At 38.6% G+C, this 20,306-nt stretch overlaps 1 protein-coding gene across 4 annotated transcripts in view; it reads left to right on the top strand.

Annotated features, from left to right (window-relative positions):
• The window catches only part of LOC110373029 (RNA/RNP complex-1-interacting phosphatase), a 210,088-nt gene that overhangs the window by 105,769 nt on the left and 84,013 nt on the right, over nt 1-20,306 (top strand). For 3 of the 4 annotated variants that reach the window (XM_021329236.3, XM_049847459.2, XM_021329245.3), the window contains exon 2: nt 14,274-14,756. In XM_021329236.3, coding sequence (XP_021184911.2) covers nt 14,653-14,756 — 104 coding nt within the window. In that variant the 5' untranslated portion in view covers nt 14,274-14,652. Of the gene's footprint in view, nt 1-14,273; nt 14,757-20,306 lie in introns of those variants that run through there. The other variant, XM_064035654.1, reaches the window with a different exon arrangement.

The following is a 20,306-nucleotide window of genomic DNA, read 5'->3' as shown; positions in this document are numbered from 1 at the left end:
GTTCCTTACCTTTTCGTATTCATTATCAAGAATCATTGAAGTAAAATTATTGGAAACTCATTAGTACCTACTTTTTAAATTTGAACTCTGAAGACAATTTGTTTTTAATCCTACTAATATTATAAACCCGAAAGTTTGTATGTATGGATGTATGGATGTTTGTTACTCTTTCACGCAAAAACTACTGAATGGATTTTAATGAAACTTTACAATAATATAGCTTATACATCAGAATAACACATAGGCTACAATTTGTAAACATATTGTTCGAAATACTAAACCTGCGCAGACGAAGTCGCGGGCACCAGCTAGTTATCAATAAAAACAAATTGTCTCTGGTCAAAAAACAGTCTCTGGTCACGTGAATTTTCTTTATTCCGAATTATTGTTGGAATACAAAACTCTGTTGAGCTGAGTGTAAGCTACGAAGTTTTTATGTAGCAGTCTTAAATAACTGCTTCATAAAACTGTAATAGTTTTCAAACAACTTGAAATGGGGTTAATCGTAAAATTTGCAACTGCTTGCCTTAGTTAGTTTTGAAATAATTTTTAAGACAAGGTGTCTTAAAAATTCTTAGTGCTCAATTTGAAGGGTAGGTTTATTTTATATGTCTCGTAGTAGTATCTACGATTCTTTCTAGGCTCAAGGGCTAATCCCGATATATAAACTATTTGCCCGTCTGACTTCTATTGCAAGTAAGTATTAATGTGTTAATTATTTCATAGAAATGTTAATTTTTTTTGGTCCTTTAATGAATCGAATCAAAGAATCGTAAAACTAAAATGCCCATAGGTTAACACAGCTTTCAGCATGCTCTAAAAAAATAGTCGAGTAGGCAATCTATTTCATCTTTAATCATGGTTCTAAGCGTCACCATCTAAAACCCATAACACTGTAACTGGCTTATACTAAACACGTTAAATAGTCGTACTAACCAGCGCAAACTGATTATAATCGACTAAACGACGAGTATATTCGTTTCAGTAATTAAAATCGACTTAACTTGTAATGGGAAGTGAAATTACCACTGGTACAGCTGTTGGCATATCAGTACCATTGGAGATCTGCAAACCGCAGATTTAGTAGTCGGCTGAACCTTGGCCTGATGGTTAGAAAAAAATATTTTTTAAAGTAAATCGTGCATTCAATCAAAGTTTTTAGGCAGTCTGATACCGGCTAAATACTTGATCAGAGTCATGGGGGTACTACCATTCATTTCCCTACTGATTTATGAGCCCGAACAAACTACCGGCCGACTAAAAGTTTGCAGTATGCGGGAGCTCTTACTATGAGTTAAAAGTATTTGTCGATACTCGATGGCAATTTTTATAGCGCCCCTAGAGATACCTACGGCTCCACAGAACTGAAATTCGCCATACAAAAAATTACGCCGTCGATATCGAGTATCGACAAATATGCACCTAGGTACCTACTATTGCTGTAAATTCATGGTAGACGTACCTACTCATGTCATTATGCGTTTGTAATACGAGATTTAATCGGAGATACGTAATCGATAATTAACAAGACTTTAGCCTGTTTTTCGTGTTGTAGGAATGCATTGATAAGAATTTCCCTGGCTATAAGGAAAGCGGGGTTATTTTTAGACTTTGTGGTATGGAGATAATGTTCGATATGTAATTAGGTAGGTACTAAAGATAAAGTTGTCATTACTAAAGCTATACCACAGAAAAAAATACTCTGTCTAAAATATACACTTCGTATATATCTACTCACTATACTTATTTCTTTTTGTTCGGTCGTACTAAGAATTTCAGAGAAAAAATGTTCTATGAGTGCCTTTGCCTATCAAAAGCAATATTTTACATAAACCAAGTCGCTAACATTTTATTTCACCAACAAATTAACCTTTAGGCCTCACGACATCGACCAGTCTCAAGGTTTTCAGCTCGAACTTTTTATATTTTAATTAGATATTTCATTTTAGTTACAAACTAAAAATTTGACCTACATTCACGTGCTTCGTTAGTAAAACCTTTTTATTGGCAAGCACGGCCTGATATGAAAAAAAGTTACGTAACACACGTTAGGGCTACCTCATGCAAAATACTAGGGGACAGAAGTACAAAGAGAAAAAGTCATAAATCCGAAATATTGCATAAGAAAGAATGTAAAAGTCATTCCTTTGTATTTTTGTACCTTAAATAACCTCTACCTTTTTCCTTATCCGTAAGACAAATATTCAAGTAGGTATGAGAAATCAATGCTCAGTGAATGCCAATCTCTTGGAAATTATAATAAAAACATTCAACTAATTTGGATTAGTGTCAGCACAGAATTTAAATTGATCATCAACATATCACCATAAGCCAAAAATATAGACGTTAACGTCAAACATTTCGAAATAATCCTTTTCTAAAAGATAAATGTTTCAACGGAAAACTTCTACGAATTTACGAATAAAAATACAGTCGCAGTACAATATGTCTCAGGTGAAATTTTGTTCAACAAAATCGCATACAGTAGCAGTACGTAGGAATAACTTGAAATGGGTATTAAACTCGCTATCCCATATATTTCGCGAAACGGTGTTATTGACTCGTAAGAATGAGTTCGCGGGTACCTAACTGTTTGCTACGCGACTGTACTTCCGAAAACGTATCTAAGAAACTGCATCTACGGTTCGAAAAGTTTCGAAGCATATAAACATCGTTATGTAGGTACAACCAAATATATTTGCTTGGAACGTTATTTCCGCGAAATAAAAGTTATATTTAGATAGTTATTTCTTATGTTATTCACTGCTTTGTTGGGTGTTATTTTCGTTGACGTTATTTGGCTATGGGTACGTAGATTGCGTGTGCAGTAAAAAGTAACTTGATGCTGAATTGTAAACACCATTACGGATGATTTTTTTCACAACAGCCCAGCGTTTTTCCGAGCTACAGTTCTGATTACTGAAAAATCTTGCCATCCTTTCTTTTGGGGAGCTAATGAGGCGAGACTTAATTGCTTTACGAATCTGAAAAAAGACTTACTGAGAACTTTAAAGGGTCGATGTTCATGGTAACAGTAAGTAGTAACAGCCATTCAGTTTTTTGAACTTTGGCGCGTGTGTAGGTTTTTGTACAGTAATTAGTTGGGTTGCATTTTTTGATATGCGACCTAATATTACACTGGGCACCTAATCACATCATTGGAATATGAGACGTGACCTGACAGATTCAGCTTCCACGCTTAGATAAAAGGGGGAAGAAATTTTATTCGTAATGAATTGATCTGCTTTTTCCAGAGCGATATTCAGTACAATATTGAATTTTCTATCCAAAAATATGTTCCATGACGAAAGGATTAGCAAAACTCTTAATAATGTAATAGGTACATTAATGATTGAGTAATATCTTTGCATGTAATTGGATTAAAAACATGTTTGTTTGGGTGATTCTGAGCCAAAAATACTGTTCTAAGTTCAGTATTCGGTTAACGACCTTTTTTTTTGTTGTCGCTGGGCTAAAAATGCTATTACGCATCCCCTTCCCGTCGGGGGACGGGAGAGGGGTATGTGGGACTCCCCGGTTAAATCGTTTCCGGTATACCCACTAAAAAGGCCCAGCGGCACTCCGACCTCGCCTGAGTGGAAGGGGTCTGGGAATCTATGGCGTCCAGTCCCCCACCGGCGATTGCCCGCCTTACGGCAGGCCCCTCATACCTCCCTCTAGTAGGGAAGGGTCCTTATAATGGCCGGAGCGCAGGGGTTGATCCTTGTGATGCAGGCGGTGGCGCCCCCGTGCCTGTCGCCCGCTGATCACCCCCCGGGGCGGATGGGGACGGACATCGTGTTTGTCGTCTTCTGCCCCTTCTTCGTCTGCGAAGCGGCACCGCGAGAGGGTCGTTCTCCCGCATGCGCTCCGCCGCTTCCTTCTGTGACATAATGTCCTCACAGAAGGAGGCTACCGCTTCCCATGCCTCCCCACTTCCCAGCATGGCGGCAATCACGCTGGGAAGCGAGAGGTCGTTCCCGACCACTGTCATCAGGGCGCGGCGGGGTTCAGCCCACGATGAGCACACCTGAAGTGTGTGCTCTGCTGTATCCACCGTGGCTTCGCAGTGGTGACACTGTGGAGTCTCCTCCCTCCCAATCCGGTGCAGGTACGATCCGAAGCAGCCATGCCCGGACAGTACCTGCACCAGGCGCATCGAAAGGCACCCATGCCGCCGATCGAGCCATCCGTTCAGGACAGGCCCAACGGCATCCAGCGTCCAGCGCCCGTACGTTGCCGAGGCAAGGTCTTCGGCCCAGTGCAGAGTTATTGCCTCCCTTGCCTCCTCACGCACCTCTTCCTTTTCTATCGGGTCTGGGCGCCGGTTTAGCGCCTTCTGCGCCACCGTCCAGTCGTACACTCTGGCGAGCACCCATGCCTCGAGCTCCCAGGGAGGGGTTCCCGCCAGAACGCACGCCGCCGCGAAGCTCACCGTGCGATACGCTCTCGCCACCCGCTGTGCAATGGCCTTTGTGGCCTGCGGATGGCAGCGGCGTTCACTCGACTGGACAATGAGTCTGCCCAGATTGGGGCCCCGTACAGTGCCATACTTTTGAGTATGCCGGCGTATAGACGCCGGCATTGGTCGCCGGGCCTCCCGATGTTTGGGAGGAGCCATGAGAGGGCGCGCGGTCCTCATCAGGCGCGTCGACAAGCCGCTGAAGTGTGCTCTGAAGCGCCATCTACTGTCTAGGACTATGCCCAGATATTTCATCTGGGGCTGTACCTCAATGCGGACACCCTCCACATGGATATGAGCGTCGGGCGGTTGGTGCTGCCGAGACCCATGGAAGAACACGGCCTCGGTCTTGTGCAGCGCCACCGTCAGCCCTAGGCGGGAGATTCTGTCCACCACTTGAGAACCGCCCGCCGAGGCCAAGCTGGCCGCCTCTCCAAAATTTCTCCCTCGGGCAGTCAGAAGGGTGTCGTCTGCATAGCAGATGACAGAAGTGCCACGGGGAGGATGCCCTCAAAAGCCAGTCGAATCCGATGTTCCAAAGGTGGCCCTAGAACAGAACCCTGCGGGACACCGGACTCGACGACGTAACGTCGGAGCTGGCCCGACTTGTCCACAAGGATGACTGTACGGTCCCTTAAGTAGTCAGCCAAAAGTCCCCGCAGATACGGGGGCACCCCATGGAAGCGGAGGGCCTCCAGTATGGTGGAGTGAGGAATTGAGTTGAAGGCGTTGGCTATGTCGAATGACACAGCCAGCAGTCCATCTCCTGCATCCATCGCCTCCCTCACCTGGCCCTTGAGTCGGGACAGGGCATCAATTGTCGAACGTTCAGCTCGAAAACCAAACTGAGCGTCCGCTAGATCTGGGCCAGTTGTGCTCAGATGCCTGGTGATACGGGCAGCGAGGATCCTCTCGAACATTTTACCGACCTCATCCAGTAAAACGATGGGTCGGTATGCCGATGGGGAGTCCACCGGCCGCCCTTCCTTCCGAAGAAGGCACAACTGGCCCTCCTTCCATGGCTTTGGGAACCTCTCACACGTCAGGCACGCACTGAAGAGGTCCCGAAACCTTTCTCCCATCTGGGAGGCGGTGATGGCCACCACCTTTGCGGGAACGCCGTCTGGACCTGGGGCCGTCTTTTTTCCCCTGAGGCAGGAAACTGCCTTCTCCACCTCGTCCTCCGTAACCGGCGGGACCTCCTCGGCCGATGGAGCCGCACCCTGCGGGGCGCTCATCACGGGTGGAGTGAAGTTGTCCCTGCGCGGAAACAGGGACTGAACAACCCCATCCAGTAACGACGGCTCGAGGGTCTCGGCAACTGGGGGACCGTACGGGCGCAATTTGTTGCGTGCCGCCTTGTAGGGCCTCCCAAAGGGATCCATGTCCAGACCCTCAAGCATCTCCGCCCTCGCGCGATCCTGGGCTGTGCCCATTTGAGCCGTCAATGTTGACTTGGCCTCTATGTAGGCTGCATAGAGGCGGTCCTCGTTGTCGAGGTCGCGAAGGCGCCGCCGCCTGCTTCTTGTGTAGGCCCGCCTGGCTGCCACACAGGCGGCCCGTAGATCCCCCAACTCCTCCGACCACCAATAGACGGCGCGCCTAGGAGGCGGACGATGAGACAGAGGCATGCTAGAGTTGCACACCTCGGTCAGGGAGACCCTTAAATCGGCCGCTGTGGCGTCCACATCCCGGACTACTACAGGAGGGGACAGCCAGTCCTGGACGAAAGCCGCCTCTGTAGCGGCCTCCCGGTCTAGGCGGGAGAGCGCCCACCGTGGGAAGTGCGACCGACCCTCCTGGGTCCCCTGGGAGCCTGGGGTGGAAACATCAAACCGCACGTATCGGTGGTCTGACAGCGTCTCCACCAGCTCCACCCGCCAGTCCACTACACAGGCCGCCAAAGAAGGGGAGGCAAAGGCGAGGTCCACGATGGAGCCCCCCTGCTGCCGCACGCAGGTGTGTACTGTTCCCCTATTCAGCAGGGACAGACCGGACGACAAAGCCCAGGCTTCCACCTCTCGTCCTCGGGCATTGGTGGTCGGGTTACCCCATATTGCCGACTTGGCGTTAAAGTCGCCTAAGACCAACACCCGGTGCTGCACCACTCCACTTGCCACCCTGGCGAGGACCTCTAGAAAGTCCTCGAAGTCCGTGAGAGGGCGGTTTGGGGAGAAGTACACCCCTATAAGGGCTATGTCACCCCACGCGGCAGCCACGTATCCCGATCCCCTCTCTAAGAGCGAGAATCCGTAGAACACCGCGCCACCAATGCAACCGAGCCGTTGTCGTCTCCCAGCCAGCTGCCAGGGACAGAGTACGGCTCAGCGACAACCGCCACATTTCGGTTAACGACCTAAGTAGATAACAGACTTCTGGATGAAATAGTATTTACATACTATTCACGCGTTTGTCTCTTGTTTTCGCCGTTATGTGGAGACATTCCTTCACTCCTTTGAATATTTAGACTAGCTAATATTAACATTGACATACAAGTTTATAAAGTTCATCATATCTTCTATAAAGAGTACTTCTACCTTTGTCAATTATGAAGACAGATTCAAAGCCTAAAGGTAAGCGGTACACTCATAGACACAAATATTTCCGTTAAAATGCCACAGAGTAATTAAGCTAAGAGTATGCCAATGTAGTGTAGATGTCATTGATTGATTAATTGGCTGATATTCTTGAATCCAGTGTGTTTGACTAGCCGACTTCTTAGTTGCGCAAGGTTGTATCGTCGCTCTATTGATTGAGTGCTGACTGCTGAGCAGTTTTGAATAATTACACGTTTAATTTATGTTTAGAAGCCGCTTGTTACGTAAACTTTCAGAACTTTTGAGAGAATCCGCTGTTAAAAATTTACTACTTACCTGTATTTTTACAGTCTCATTCTGCATGGAATTGGCTCGTAAAATTCACAAGCTATTCGTTAATATTTTCCAAAAATACTCATATTTTTGCATAACGGTAGTAACTTATTTGCTTCAGCGTTTCAACAAAAACATGTTGTGATACGGAACCAATATCTCAAGTGAAAACAATCGGTATATCTTTGTTTACTTCACGTACATTCTATCAATAGAGCTATAAACTATTTATAGAGCATCCATATATTTTATTTAAAGTATTTATCTATTTGTCATCTGGACTTGGATAGTTCGACTGACTACGAGTCCATTTTGACAAATTGCGTCTGGATGCCCAGTTGTCACATTATAATAACGTATAGTGCTTTAAAGTTGTGGTTTCGATAAGGAATTCAGTATTTCCTTGCATTTTTCAAGCAAGGCAAGTTTCAGGCAAGTTTCAAATCTAGAATTCCAATCAAGAAAACGATATGCATTCTATTCCCATCTGAAAGATGAAACGCAAACAAAAGATTGAATCTATCTTTGTAATAATAAAAGTTGAAGAATAAATTATCTATCTTCAAACCCTTTTTCTAATACTAAGAAACCCTTTGTTTTCCCAGCGAATTCAATTTAGATGTAGCAAAGTCTTAATCTCGGGAACTATTGCAAAAATACTTCACATATTCGCAATTTGTCGTGCTAAATCGTCCGTGTGTATTGTACCTAAAACGTTCGTTGCACTCAGCATTTTCGCAAAGAATCGGCAATGTTCGACAATTTCCGAATCCGACTTCGTTAGTCATTCCGTACCGTAAGGGAGTATTTTCTGAACGTTGTTTGCACTTACTGCGATAACTTGATTTTTAATTAGCGAGTTTGGTAAAACCTTTTTGGTTTCTTACGAGGTCAACGGAAGATATTTCGTCGGAATAAAAATGCATCTCAAAAAACATCTACACAATAACCGAAGGAATTAAATACTTACTAAAAGCTGTTGAGATTCTATAAAAAAAAAAACTTTTTTTTTCAATAAAAAGGGCATCAATACCTGACACATACCCATATCTAACGCCTTCTCTAGACTGATAAATATTGTGCTGAAAACCGCATTTAAATAGGTTGAGCCAAACGTATGATAATCGCTCACAAGTGTACATGCAAACTTACTTACGCACATACTTTCTTTTTTAAGTCAGTTAAAGAAAACATTTATTAACATCCGATTTATAAAACAACAATACAAAAACAAACTAATACACCCCAATAACTGAAACAAAACTGCAAGCTTTGTATTTTTAAATGGTCGTATCTACATTTTGCACCGCTGCACTCGTTCGTTGCACTATTGATGTCATTTGAACTGGCTGTCGACACGACATTCACAATTTCCGAATGCGTTAGTCACTTTGCACCGTACGTGCGTATTTTTGGGATCGTGTATGCTGGCACTTACCGTGATAACTCGATTGGTTTGTAATTGAACGTTTGAGTGATCGAGTTCACGTTTTGTTGGTGCTATTTCGGTTTTATGTAGTGAAACGTATTTGGAAACAGTCAAAGTTTATTGTGTTTTGTGCGATATCAGACCTTCGTAAAATGTAACATTTGGTTTCGTGTCAATATGCGAATCGCAAATAACATCTAGAGTGAGATTAGGAGTAGGCGAATTTTATACCTATGGGAAAAGATCCATTACGTTACAATTGACGTTTGATTTTATTCCGAGAAAGTTCATTTCAATGCCTTACAAATATTGAAACAAGAGGTTAATGATAAAGTCAACCGTTAGACAAAAGACTGACTTACAATCGTTCTTTTATACGACACGTTTCTATATACTCGAAGGGACATTAATATCGTTTGGCGGCTAAAGTTCCATATTAGTTTAAACGCACCAGTATTTTGTTTCACCGGCCATTAAATTTTCATTTACGATACGGACGAGCAATAACAGAAAGTCAATGATACGTCCAATGATGAAATAACATGTCGATTATATTTCAGTGACAAAATCGCGGCAGATACAAAGGTGTAATAATATTTTTGTTTTATGTAACTTTGATTAGGTTTTGACGTTCAAAACGGTTATGGATTTGAGAGTCATCGTGACACAAGGTTTTGTTACTGAATATTTGCATATTATTATTTTGTATTAGCATAACAACGAAATGCGTTTTGATGAAAATAGAATACTTATTTAAAATAAATAAGGGTGCGAAATGACCTGTACTGGTCACGACACGAACTCACATTTTCTTCTTACATTGAGTAAAAGCTTACATCTATACAACTTTCTCCTGAAAGACATCCAGAAACTCATTTCAAGAAACTCGTTCGAGTACAACCCGACTTAGCGTACCATAGTAGTTCAATACGTTAGTAAACAGTCGCGTCTAACTGGTAAGTTCCGTACGTTTTAGTATAAAATGTCGATTGAGAAATGTTCGGTGATTTATTATTGGTTTGGGATATTTTTGCGGCGAGATGGATGGTTGTTTTCGGTACACAAACTCGATGGGATTGTGTTGTGCGTCTACTGCAATTTGTCGAGTGTAAAATGTCGACTATACGTCTTGTTTTGCGTTTCAGAACTTTTTGTCTTGATTTTTTGATAGGGTTTAGACGTGAGGTTTATGTTTGGTCTAGAAGCCGACCTCAACAACGTTGTTAGGAAAAGGCTAAGCAAATGAGATATATTCTAATTTTCGATATTCCTTCATGAACTTTCAAAATGGGGTTGTTCAACAATTAGTATATAGATAGGTAGAAAGAAAATAAGCAAAAGAGAAATGTTTTCTAAAGCAAGAACATATCCTTTCACAGTTCTAAAAATATACTAGATTTTCTTCAACTCATACCGTTCTGTTAGCGGTTACTTTCAGCCAATATCACAATGATAATAAAAACAAATATTTACCAGCTAACAGGATATCAGATACATCATGTTATGTGAATTATTTGTGTAAATTGTATGTTTATATCATTACCAGCCTTAATGTGATCGATTATTGTTATGGGAACCGGATTTTGTTACTTAACTGCGTCTACGCACTTTATGGGTACCTACTAGTGTAGAGGGATACCCGGATATCAAGGGTCACTTATGTAATTTTGATCCCGCGCTTCAATTTGTTTCTATTTCATAGTTTTGAACGTGTAGTAGCCGTAGAAAGTATAAAGATGATATGAAATTAGTGAATTTTTGCTTCTTCTGTAATTCACTTTATTGGTCGGTTAAATCTGCTATAATGTTTATGTAAAAATCTTAATAATAATAAATCGTATATAACATGATCTTTAACTAATTTGTAATTAATCCTTAAACGAAAAAGGAAGCGGAAAAAATATTCAAAAATGAATATGCCAGACTAATAAATAATAATTATAAGATGCGCTTGCGACTTTTATGGAGCTAATATCATATCCGTATTGTTCTTAAGCAGACAATGTCGATGGTTATTAATGATTTACAGATACACAGTTTATAAAATAAAATATTCCGTAATTGGTAAAACAGCAATATTTTCTTAATATTTTGGTTATCAAAATATCAAAACCATATTATAACTGGTTCCATTTTGGGCGTCATTTCTTTTGTTATTTGTTCTCTTTAAACAAAAATGGCGAATAGGTCTTCTTTCCATAAACGTTATTTAATTTATGTGAATGTTTAATCAATGATTTTGTTATGATCTGTCAGTATCATATTACACAGGACTTACCAAAGTTGTCAAAATAAACTTTTGGATAAGATTCATTGTTCTAGCAATATAGGGAAAGTAATAAAAATATATTACACATTAATTAATTAAACACCTCCAAAATGAGCCTTTTATATGTAAATTGAATGGCACCTTCATGTTACGATACTAATTTATTACCACGGTAACATATAAAAATCGCTCCAGTAACAGTTAGACAAGGGGGTATCAAATTACTTCTAAATATATAATTATGTATATTTTACAATGTCGTTTTTAACTCCCACGTAAAGACATAAATATAGGAAGTAGTTACAATGCTTCTTTATTATAATTACCATCATCGTTTGGCAAGAAGTTGACTAAATCAATAACAAACGAGGATGAGAGAAAATTGCCTTTTAGCAAGGAAAATAGTAAAAAACCTGTCATAGTAACTAGAAGCTGGGAACAAAAAGAACATGACTGCATACTGGTTTCACAATGACGTCATGTAGGACTCTTCGAATCAAAGGACCTCATTATTTTGTCCTTATACATCATAGGACACTAAACGTAGGTTCTAGTAGCAAGGTATCTCACTTATTTTCCTTAGCACTTGAAAGTCAAAAGGTAGTCAACACAATATGCATTCTACAATTGAAGCTAACAAAAGTTCCATTTTCAAAATCACTATAACAATCTCTTTTTCTTTTTAGGTTTGAATTTTACCCTAAAATGGGTACATAGCTCAAAATATCTATCAGTATTTTTCCAATAAACTTTTCAATATTTTCCATATAGTTGCCAAATGAATTTGGTGGCTGTCGCGAGTGATTAATAGTGTCAGTTGGGTTATTGCCTGTTAACTGATATTGCCAATAGTAGACGATATTTCATGCCAGTGACGTTTTCAATCTGTATTGGAACTTTTTTGAGCTTTGCAGGATTATAGGATATTATTATAGTTTAAGTTGACGATAGGAATTGTGAATGGCATAAATGGCGTTCTATCTATGCAAAAGAAGCAGACTTTTGATTCGATTTTATCAACTTATGGGTAAAGTTATCAGTACCTAACAATTAATAGAAAGTTGCAAGAATATTTACCATTCATAACATTTGTGCTGCTTATTGTTGTAAAAAACAGTAAGTTAATTGTTCAACAACAACAAAACTTGCTTGAAAATTGTGTCAGTCACCTGCAAACTGTCATAAATTAATACTGTTTGCTCACTGTTATAGTTTTTTTGGGTTTCTGGCTTCCAATTTTGGTTAAAAAGGTCCATTACTTCCAAACAATAAAAAGTAAAAGTCTTGTGGTCCTTCAAAATTTAAACAATTCAAAGTATTGAGTGTCGTTCCTTTTTACTGCTCTTATTTGTAACACGATGAAACTTTAAAAGGACCACCCACTGTATTACGTTTATAGCTTTGTTAATATAATTAGCTTCTTGATATCGGATTCGATATTGCTTTTGACTTTTTCAAAAATGTTAGGTTAAAAAATAGTAGTTCCTCTATCTAAACTACTACAAATCAACTCCTTAAATACCACAAGAATTCTCAGAGATCCCTTGACTTTCTCATAAGTACGTGTTTACGATACTATAAATTTATTTTCAAGCCAGTCGCAAGGCAAGTGGCGAGTGAAATTAATCATTATTTTCAATTACGTGGACAGGAATGTCCTCGCGGTAAATTGTAGTCACTAAGCTTGTGTTGCTGCAACGCGTTTGTTCGTAATGTGTTGCGAGTGAACGTTCGACGAACGTGGCGTGTGCGTAAACGCAACATTCTATAGTGCGGTCGCCATACCGCAAGCGTAGTATTTACGCGGATTTTGTTGTTACTGAAAGTGAATTGGTTTATGAATATTTTTGGTTAAGTAAAGTATGAGTTCTATTTTATATGTACCCCATATAAGGCATTAAATGTGTGTATTAAATGATGACTAGAAATATATCACCTCTACAATTTAAATAACTAAGAACGTAGGTATTAGGGTACATTACAATAAAAATTATGGCAGCTAAGTAAAGGAAACAATTTTCTGCTTCTTATTCACGACTTAATGTAGCTTTATTATTGAATCCTAATTATACATATGACAAATGTAATCAATATCAATTTCTGATTAGCTCAGGTACTGCGTAGTAACACACCGTGTAATGAAGCCGGACAACTACTTACATTGAGCGCACAGTGGTACTCATATGCCATTTCCAGTAACACAATCTTTGTGTACTCAGCTTCAAACGAAAAGTACCTGGGATCCGCACTCGGAACCTTCACCTTTATTTATGTACACTCAGACAGAAATCACCCTTTGCGTCGCCCGACGCATGGGAACCAAGAAAGCATTCAAAATGATTTATTGTAAATGGTTTTCTACTTTGTTGGCTAAAATAATAAGCCCCGCGCCCGGATTGCTGTTCTAAATTCGATATTTTATTGTTACGTTTTTTACTTTTGCGGCATGCCAGTTCAAAAAATTAATTTGCATCCTTTGTTAGCCCATTAGCGGCAGATAAAATGAGTCAGCGATATGGTAATTATCGGACACCAAGAGGTATTTACGGATAGTGCGAAGAAATTTCGCAAAAGCCATAAAGGTATCTCGAGATGAAGCTGAATGAGACATCTACAATGCAAATAATAAAAACGTTAAAGGCACGGTAGGAATTGCGGGTGGCTTTGTCCGGTCACACAATGGGAGCGTCCGCCGGGAGATTGACGCTTTAACTCCGGAGGTGTTAGGAGAATTAGTGGCCCATTATTGCTCTATAGAAAACGCTATGGTCAAGCAGAAAGCAGATAACAATAATTAGCTCGGACGCAACAAAAAGTGACATAAATCCCGCATAATAAGTTCCCGGGTGCAAAAAAACGTAGTAACAGTTTACCTGGATTCTTGTTTTTTTGCAGAATCACTCGGAACGAACGTGGACCGACATAATAAACACCTCAATTCCTGGCAGAGGCATTGTTTAATGATTTTTCTGTTGTGATCTTGCACAATTCTCGGTCAGTTTAGTTTTTTTCTTAATACAGCTTGCAAGAGAAATACAGTTTTTTGTATGCTTGGTAGCATTTAAACAAAAGGGACTCGGGGCTTGTGTGAAGGTGCGATTTATTTATGACCTTACCCTCTAAAGCGATCTCTTGACCGACTTTGGGTGGTTTCTGACTTGTTATGTTAGGCTAAATTGAATCGAATGTTTATATGTGACGGAGACCAATAAAATGTTTAACGCTCCATTTCTTTTGTTGCAGGAACAATATGAAAATGACGTATCGGATCGGCACGCTGCTAGGAGACTCTGAATAAATTAAAATTTAAATAAAAACCTCATTTTTAAATCGGTCCTAAAAACAAAGATGCTGGGGTGTGCTCTGAGGAGAGTTACCTCGTTTACCTCTTCCCCTACAGACATCAGCTTCAGCTCGGCTGACGATAGCCGGTGCATAGATAAGTAGATGATAATAAGACAATTTTTGCTTAAAATTCGGCCATATTATCCAAAAATCTAAATTCGAAAAGTAGAAAATAGTTCGAAGATTTTGAAACTATACTAGTCAGAGTAGTTAAAGAAGTTTGGATAGTGAGTTACCAAAGTAGCGTTGTTCGGTTCGGGGTGGCCACTGCGGTGGTATGCTTTATATTGCATCTTGGATCGACTGTGCGCTGTCAGGTCGCTACGTCACGTGGCTTCCCAGCGCGCGACTGCAGTGCTGGATGCTCCTATCTGTATACACGTGAGTACTTGCCTCTTTACTTATCTATACATTATTATTAATACTCGTCATGCTCATATGTTTTTACGGGTCTTGCATTTTAATGTGTTTAATTTGATTTATTCGTGTATCTAAGCGTCATTTATTCGTCACTAATTGGTGATCATTCATTGAAATTAAAAGTGGTAAGTAAAAAAATAATAGAAGGTACCTAAATAATTGTAGCTGCATTTAATTAGATGAATCTCATATATTCTTTATTGTGTTCATTCCCGTCTATCACCAAGGGATTGCCTTCTACTAATCTATTCCACTTTTACCGGTCGTATCATCCATTACAACACCCAGCCAGTTCATTGAGCAGCTACGACGTTTTATACCAAGTGCCAGAACAAATAGGTATGTCGGCACAGATGTTTGAACTTTTCACTCTAACTTTATGCCTTCTTTAATAAAATAACTTTCAACCGGAATAAATCTTCAATGGTAATGAGTACCTTTACGATCATTACTGTCAAACTCAGCCTCTTTTACTTCACGTTCATCAATGTAAAGGACATAAAATGTGTCAATACATTCCGTTAAGTTCTTCGGCGTGTTTTACGGGAGTGGCTAGTTACTGTCCGATTTACGGCGCGGTTTCGTCTCTACGTGTTTCTACATTTGTTAGCTTGAAAACTTCTTTGAATGCGTCTTTCTTATTGTCATTATCTTCAGTGCGTTCGTAACTGACTTTGTTGACAATAGAACCTTAGGCACTAATATTTTCATGACCATTTCAAGCTCTGTCCAGGTCTATAATTTTCTAACATTACTTAAAGTACCTACGATATTTGATTTGAGGAACTTACATTAGGGTTAAATGTCAAATTTCGTGGAAATACGTTTCGTGTTTAGTGAATATATTTCACATTATTCTAACATTAATGTTCTGTTGCTAGTTGTTAGTGTAGAAATAAATTTCCATCGACAGATTACGGTAAGTGCTCTTCGATAAGACAGATAAAGTTCGTTCACACAGCGCAGTTACAGTGAAATGCTTCCGACTGTTTGGGACTGCAGGATTTAGATAAACTTATACCATATATGATATTTGGAATTCAATGTAGACAGTTTCGAATTGAATTTCTTTAAAATTTGCGGCATTTTGACGCTCTTGAGGCGGAGTCAACTGCAAATGTTGATTTTTACCGACTGTTTTAAATCTTTGTACTTAAATGACTGGGCAAAAAACAATCATTCAATAACCAAAGTGGGTCTTACGTGATCAGTTAATATAATCGATCGGAGATGCAAAAAACTTTGGCAACAACAAGACTTGTTTGCACATATCGTTTGTCAAAAAAGTCACGGAGACATGTCAAGATGTAAAGAATTTCAAACTGTTTGATGTTAAACAGATTAGGTATTACAAGATTAATTTACATTTTACGGGTCATCTGTACATCGAGATATCGATTATCGGCTTACCGAAGATATCGATTTATTTGAGAATACAGTACGGATCGTGGGCTTTGCCTGATACAAGAATCTTGATATGAACGCGCTTAACGCTGTGTTCAGATTAGAATTTAAATTTTAGATAAATTACAGATTTTGTATCATTTGGATTTTTTCTTATACTGATTTCTTAAGCAATATGAAAAATTCGTTGTCTCAATTTTGTGACATAATAAAATGATGTCTTTTTATGCAATAAAATCATTTTGGGATTTAAACTGCATTGCTGGGAAACTACCTAAATACTATTTTTTTTTAGCAACGCCAATATAAATAAAATACCAAAAAAACTGTTTGTATCTAATATCATTAAGAATCAATAATTGTATTGTTATGCTAAACTAGCATGTCCGTCCAAACCTTTATGGAATTATCGAACAATACAATATGTTTAATTTCGAAATTTGGTTTTCGAAACAGCAGTTATCCATGTTATTATCACAGTATCACCTTAATATCTATAATAAACAACGAATAACCGACTTTTATGGTGTCTTGTCTCAAAAATTTAAAAGGTCGAGAGAGGATTTTGGCTATATGCAAACCCAAATTGTACCCTTGACCGACCGTCCCACCCACTATATGTATTCAAGACATACCAAAATTGGACACAATAGCATAATTAATAACAACAGTTGTCTGGTACGATGCATAACTAATGAAAGATTTAGCTAAGCTAGAGTAGTGTAACACAGTGGGTTATTTTATCATGTAAATACATCGTATGGTAGTAACTATTAGCATATATATTGGTTTTTTGTTCGCCTGTCTAATTAGAATTTGGTATTAGAATTGGGATGTATCGCGTGACATCTGGTGGGGTGAGCGAATTGTAAACTGATTTAATTATAGTCAAGAAGTATTTATTTAGTTGATTTGTTTAAACTGTCGGATTGAAACAAATAGGGCAAAGTAAAGAAATAGTTATTGAATTTAATTTGATAATTTTAAACTGTAGGACTGCATTAGATATAGGTAGTCAATTTCCCACTGTGATTTACATTTAATCAAAATATTACGTATGAAGGTGATCCGAACCCATAATTGGATTTCCATACTGCAAACATGAGACCAATTGAGAGATTTGGAATTAACCTATATAAATAATTACAGTCTTCCACAATTTTAATTAATTACTTGGGGTTCAAAGGTGCTAGTGTCACACATTGAGTATTAAACTAATTGCAGATTGCAATGTTTGCGCAGACGCCGGCTATCTAGTCAGGCTTACAAAATATTCGTATCAGGATGTTGCAAAGCGCTTCTTAATTATCTAAAGAGTAATTGGTGTAGCTCGTGTAATGAAGTGTCGTGAAATCCGGGCTGGTTAGAAAACCGACTTTAATAAATATGGGTCCATAATAGTTTTTCTTAGTTCAAAGTAATGGCAAAGTTTTAAAATCATGCTTTTTCGCTCTATAGGGTAAAATCAAAGGAGTTCCCAACTGCAACTGATGAAATCGTTACCTAAACTATGCTCCAACAAATTATTACATCGACTCATTCAACTTGACTGATAGATCAAAAAGTTATAGTTTAAGTTTCAGTAATTAAAATTTGCGACAAAGAATTAATGTTTTCTATCAGTATCTTCTTAATAATTATTCTTTAAGACCGTATCGAATTTAACGATTATATTCAGTGTTATTATTTTACATGAACAAACTACCGACTGACCTTCTCAGGTAACCAGTCAATACAAAAGATCAGGACACGTGATAAGCAGGAATTCTACATATTTTTATGGCGAGAAACTAATATAAATATTATTTTAGAGATACTAAAGTATTATACCCAGTTATCTCTTGTATTTGTAAGTCTAATACGATTTTAAAGTCTTATTGGTTTAAATGAGAGGTAACGACTAATAAAATGTGTGTCATCTATATTTACTTATTTGAAATATTTACTATACGTTAATAGTGTTATTGGTGTGCGAATTGCAAGCCAAATATTATTAGTATTTTTTTCGTATTGTTATATAATTTCACGGTTAAGGAAGAATGTGTATGTGTTAATTTGGTTTGTGGTTTTGGTGGGAAAATCAGAAGTTTTCGTATGCTCTGTATGGAAGAGTCTTACTAGAACAAATCAATACTATTTTTCGAAATCAACACAATACATGTTGACGTAAGTTAAATGCAAATTGCTAAAGGTTTTTTAGAAATAGAAACTCAAAAGTAACTTCAAATGTCAAGTTTTGAGCACGACTTTACCGCGTGTTAGCTAAGTAATGCACATTCGTCTATTTTTAAATCTGAGTTAATGGATCTTTTATCAAAAGATTATGTCACCTTCACCATTAATCTGCATGACAATACTTCTGACAAATATTGTTCATGACTCAATATTATTCCAATTACAGACACATTTTGTCAGATAATGATAACATCTAATACAATTAAATTGGGAATTAGTGTATCAGGTTTCTGTGACGTCATTCAGAAGGCACTTGCTTGGTTTCTATTAAAGTATTTATGATTGGAGTTATTGGCTTCCTCTGTTATGAGCTTCCTGAGAAACACAAGCGATATTACAAGCCAAGTGGAAATTGCTTCTAGTAATCCCTCATCCTTTTTCCATTGTTGGTGATAGATTTTCAACCGTCACACAGCTTCTAGTTTAAAGGGATCATGTGCTTGTGAAGCATTCTATGACCAATTGTTTCCAACGAGGTAACTCCTGTATTGTTATGTTCTTTTCACCAGTTATACCTAAGTCCACTACGTAACATCCTGGAACACCCACAACTTAAAAGATGAATGTTAATAGATGTCAAAGCAAAACATCAGTCAAACTGGTGAAATTGAACACAATGTAGTTTCAATAGATGCCGCTTGTTGTAAAGTGTCGGTAATGTGGCGCTTAGGAATTTATCGCAACTGAACTTTATTGCCTTAAAGCCTATTTTGAGTAGCCTTTTAAGGACGTAATTGACTGAAGCAATAACGTTGACATCTTGTACTAGTGAAAGCGATGATTTTAAATGAAAGATGTACGAAGCTTGGGAATATAATCTTGTTAACGTGTGTTGTAAAGAGTTGCTTAAGTTGTAGCCCTTTTCTCATATTTTTTTCTTATATGGTAGAGATACAAGAACATTTTTAAAATACGCTGAAATTACTTAGTGTTTTGGATTAGACAGTATTCTGCATTATAGCATTGTAGGCATTTTGGAATAAGTATTGTATCATAGGTAGATAATACATGTTGTGAAATACTGAGTCACTTTATTAATCAACGCATCTCTTTCTTAGTACTATAATAAGTAAGTATATCATAAGATAACTAATCCTGGACTATCTGGTAAGTATCGAATCTAATTTTATTACTTTTTAAATATATACACATAATATAACGTTCTTGTTAGATACCATTTCCGTAGTTTAAAAAACACGCGAGCGTAGCGTAGCAGCCCAATGCTCAATACAAAAATTCGAACCATCCAATATATTCGTAGTTCATTAACCATATACCTACGTTACATATTAACATACATTAAAATAATGGTGCTTCCATGTAGGAATAGTTTCTGTCTTCACATGCATGTAGGTACAAGATTTAATGGTTTAAGACAATTTTTTATTTGCACATTAAGAAACCGCGTCTCGTCGCCAGTCGGCAACAATAACTGTTATATGTGGGTAGAAGAATTGTTTGTGGCTGTCTCGTGTTACTACGGTTCTGTTTGAGCCAATGTTTGGCCAAACATGGCTGAGGGAAAAGTAGTAGTTTTGTACCTATCTATTAACGAGTATGGTTAAACGAAATCAAATCGTATAGGAACGTATTTAATTAATGTTATAATTTTTAGATAATGTTATAATTTTTAGATAACTATTTCAAAGCGATTATTAAAAGTTTTATTTTTCAGCTGTTTACCTACTTAAACTACAACTGCACACTGTTATCATAAAGTGTCCTTTTTATGCGTAACACAAACAAGTGGCTGACTAGTCCACCAACCAATATTTTGAGTCAACAAATACAGAAGCATTGGCACAAACATTGGCCGCCAATTAGCGGACCACATTACCGATTACCACAGAACCGTCTAGACGCATTGAAAGG

Source organism: Helicoverpa armigera, chromosome 7 (assembly GCF_030705265.1).
Source record: "Helicoverpa armigera isolate CAAS_96S chromosome 7, ASM3070526v1, whole genome shotgun sequence".
NCBI lineage: Eukaryota > Metazoa > Arthropoda > Insecta > Lepidoptera > Noctuidae > Helicoverpa > Helicoverpa armigera.
Note: the sequence above shows the minus strand (reverse complement) of the source record. Positions and strands in the feature narration are given on the sequence as shown.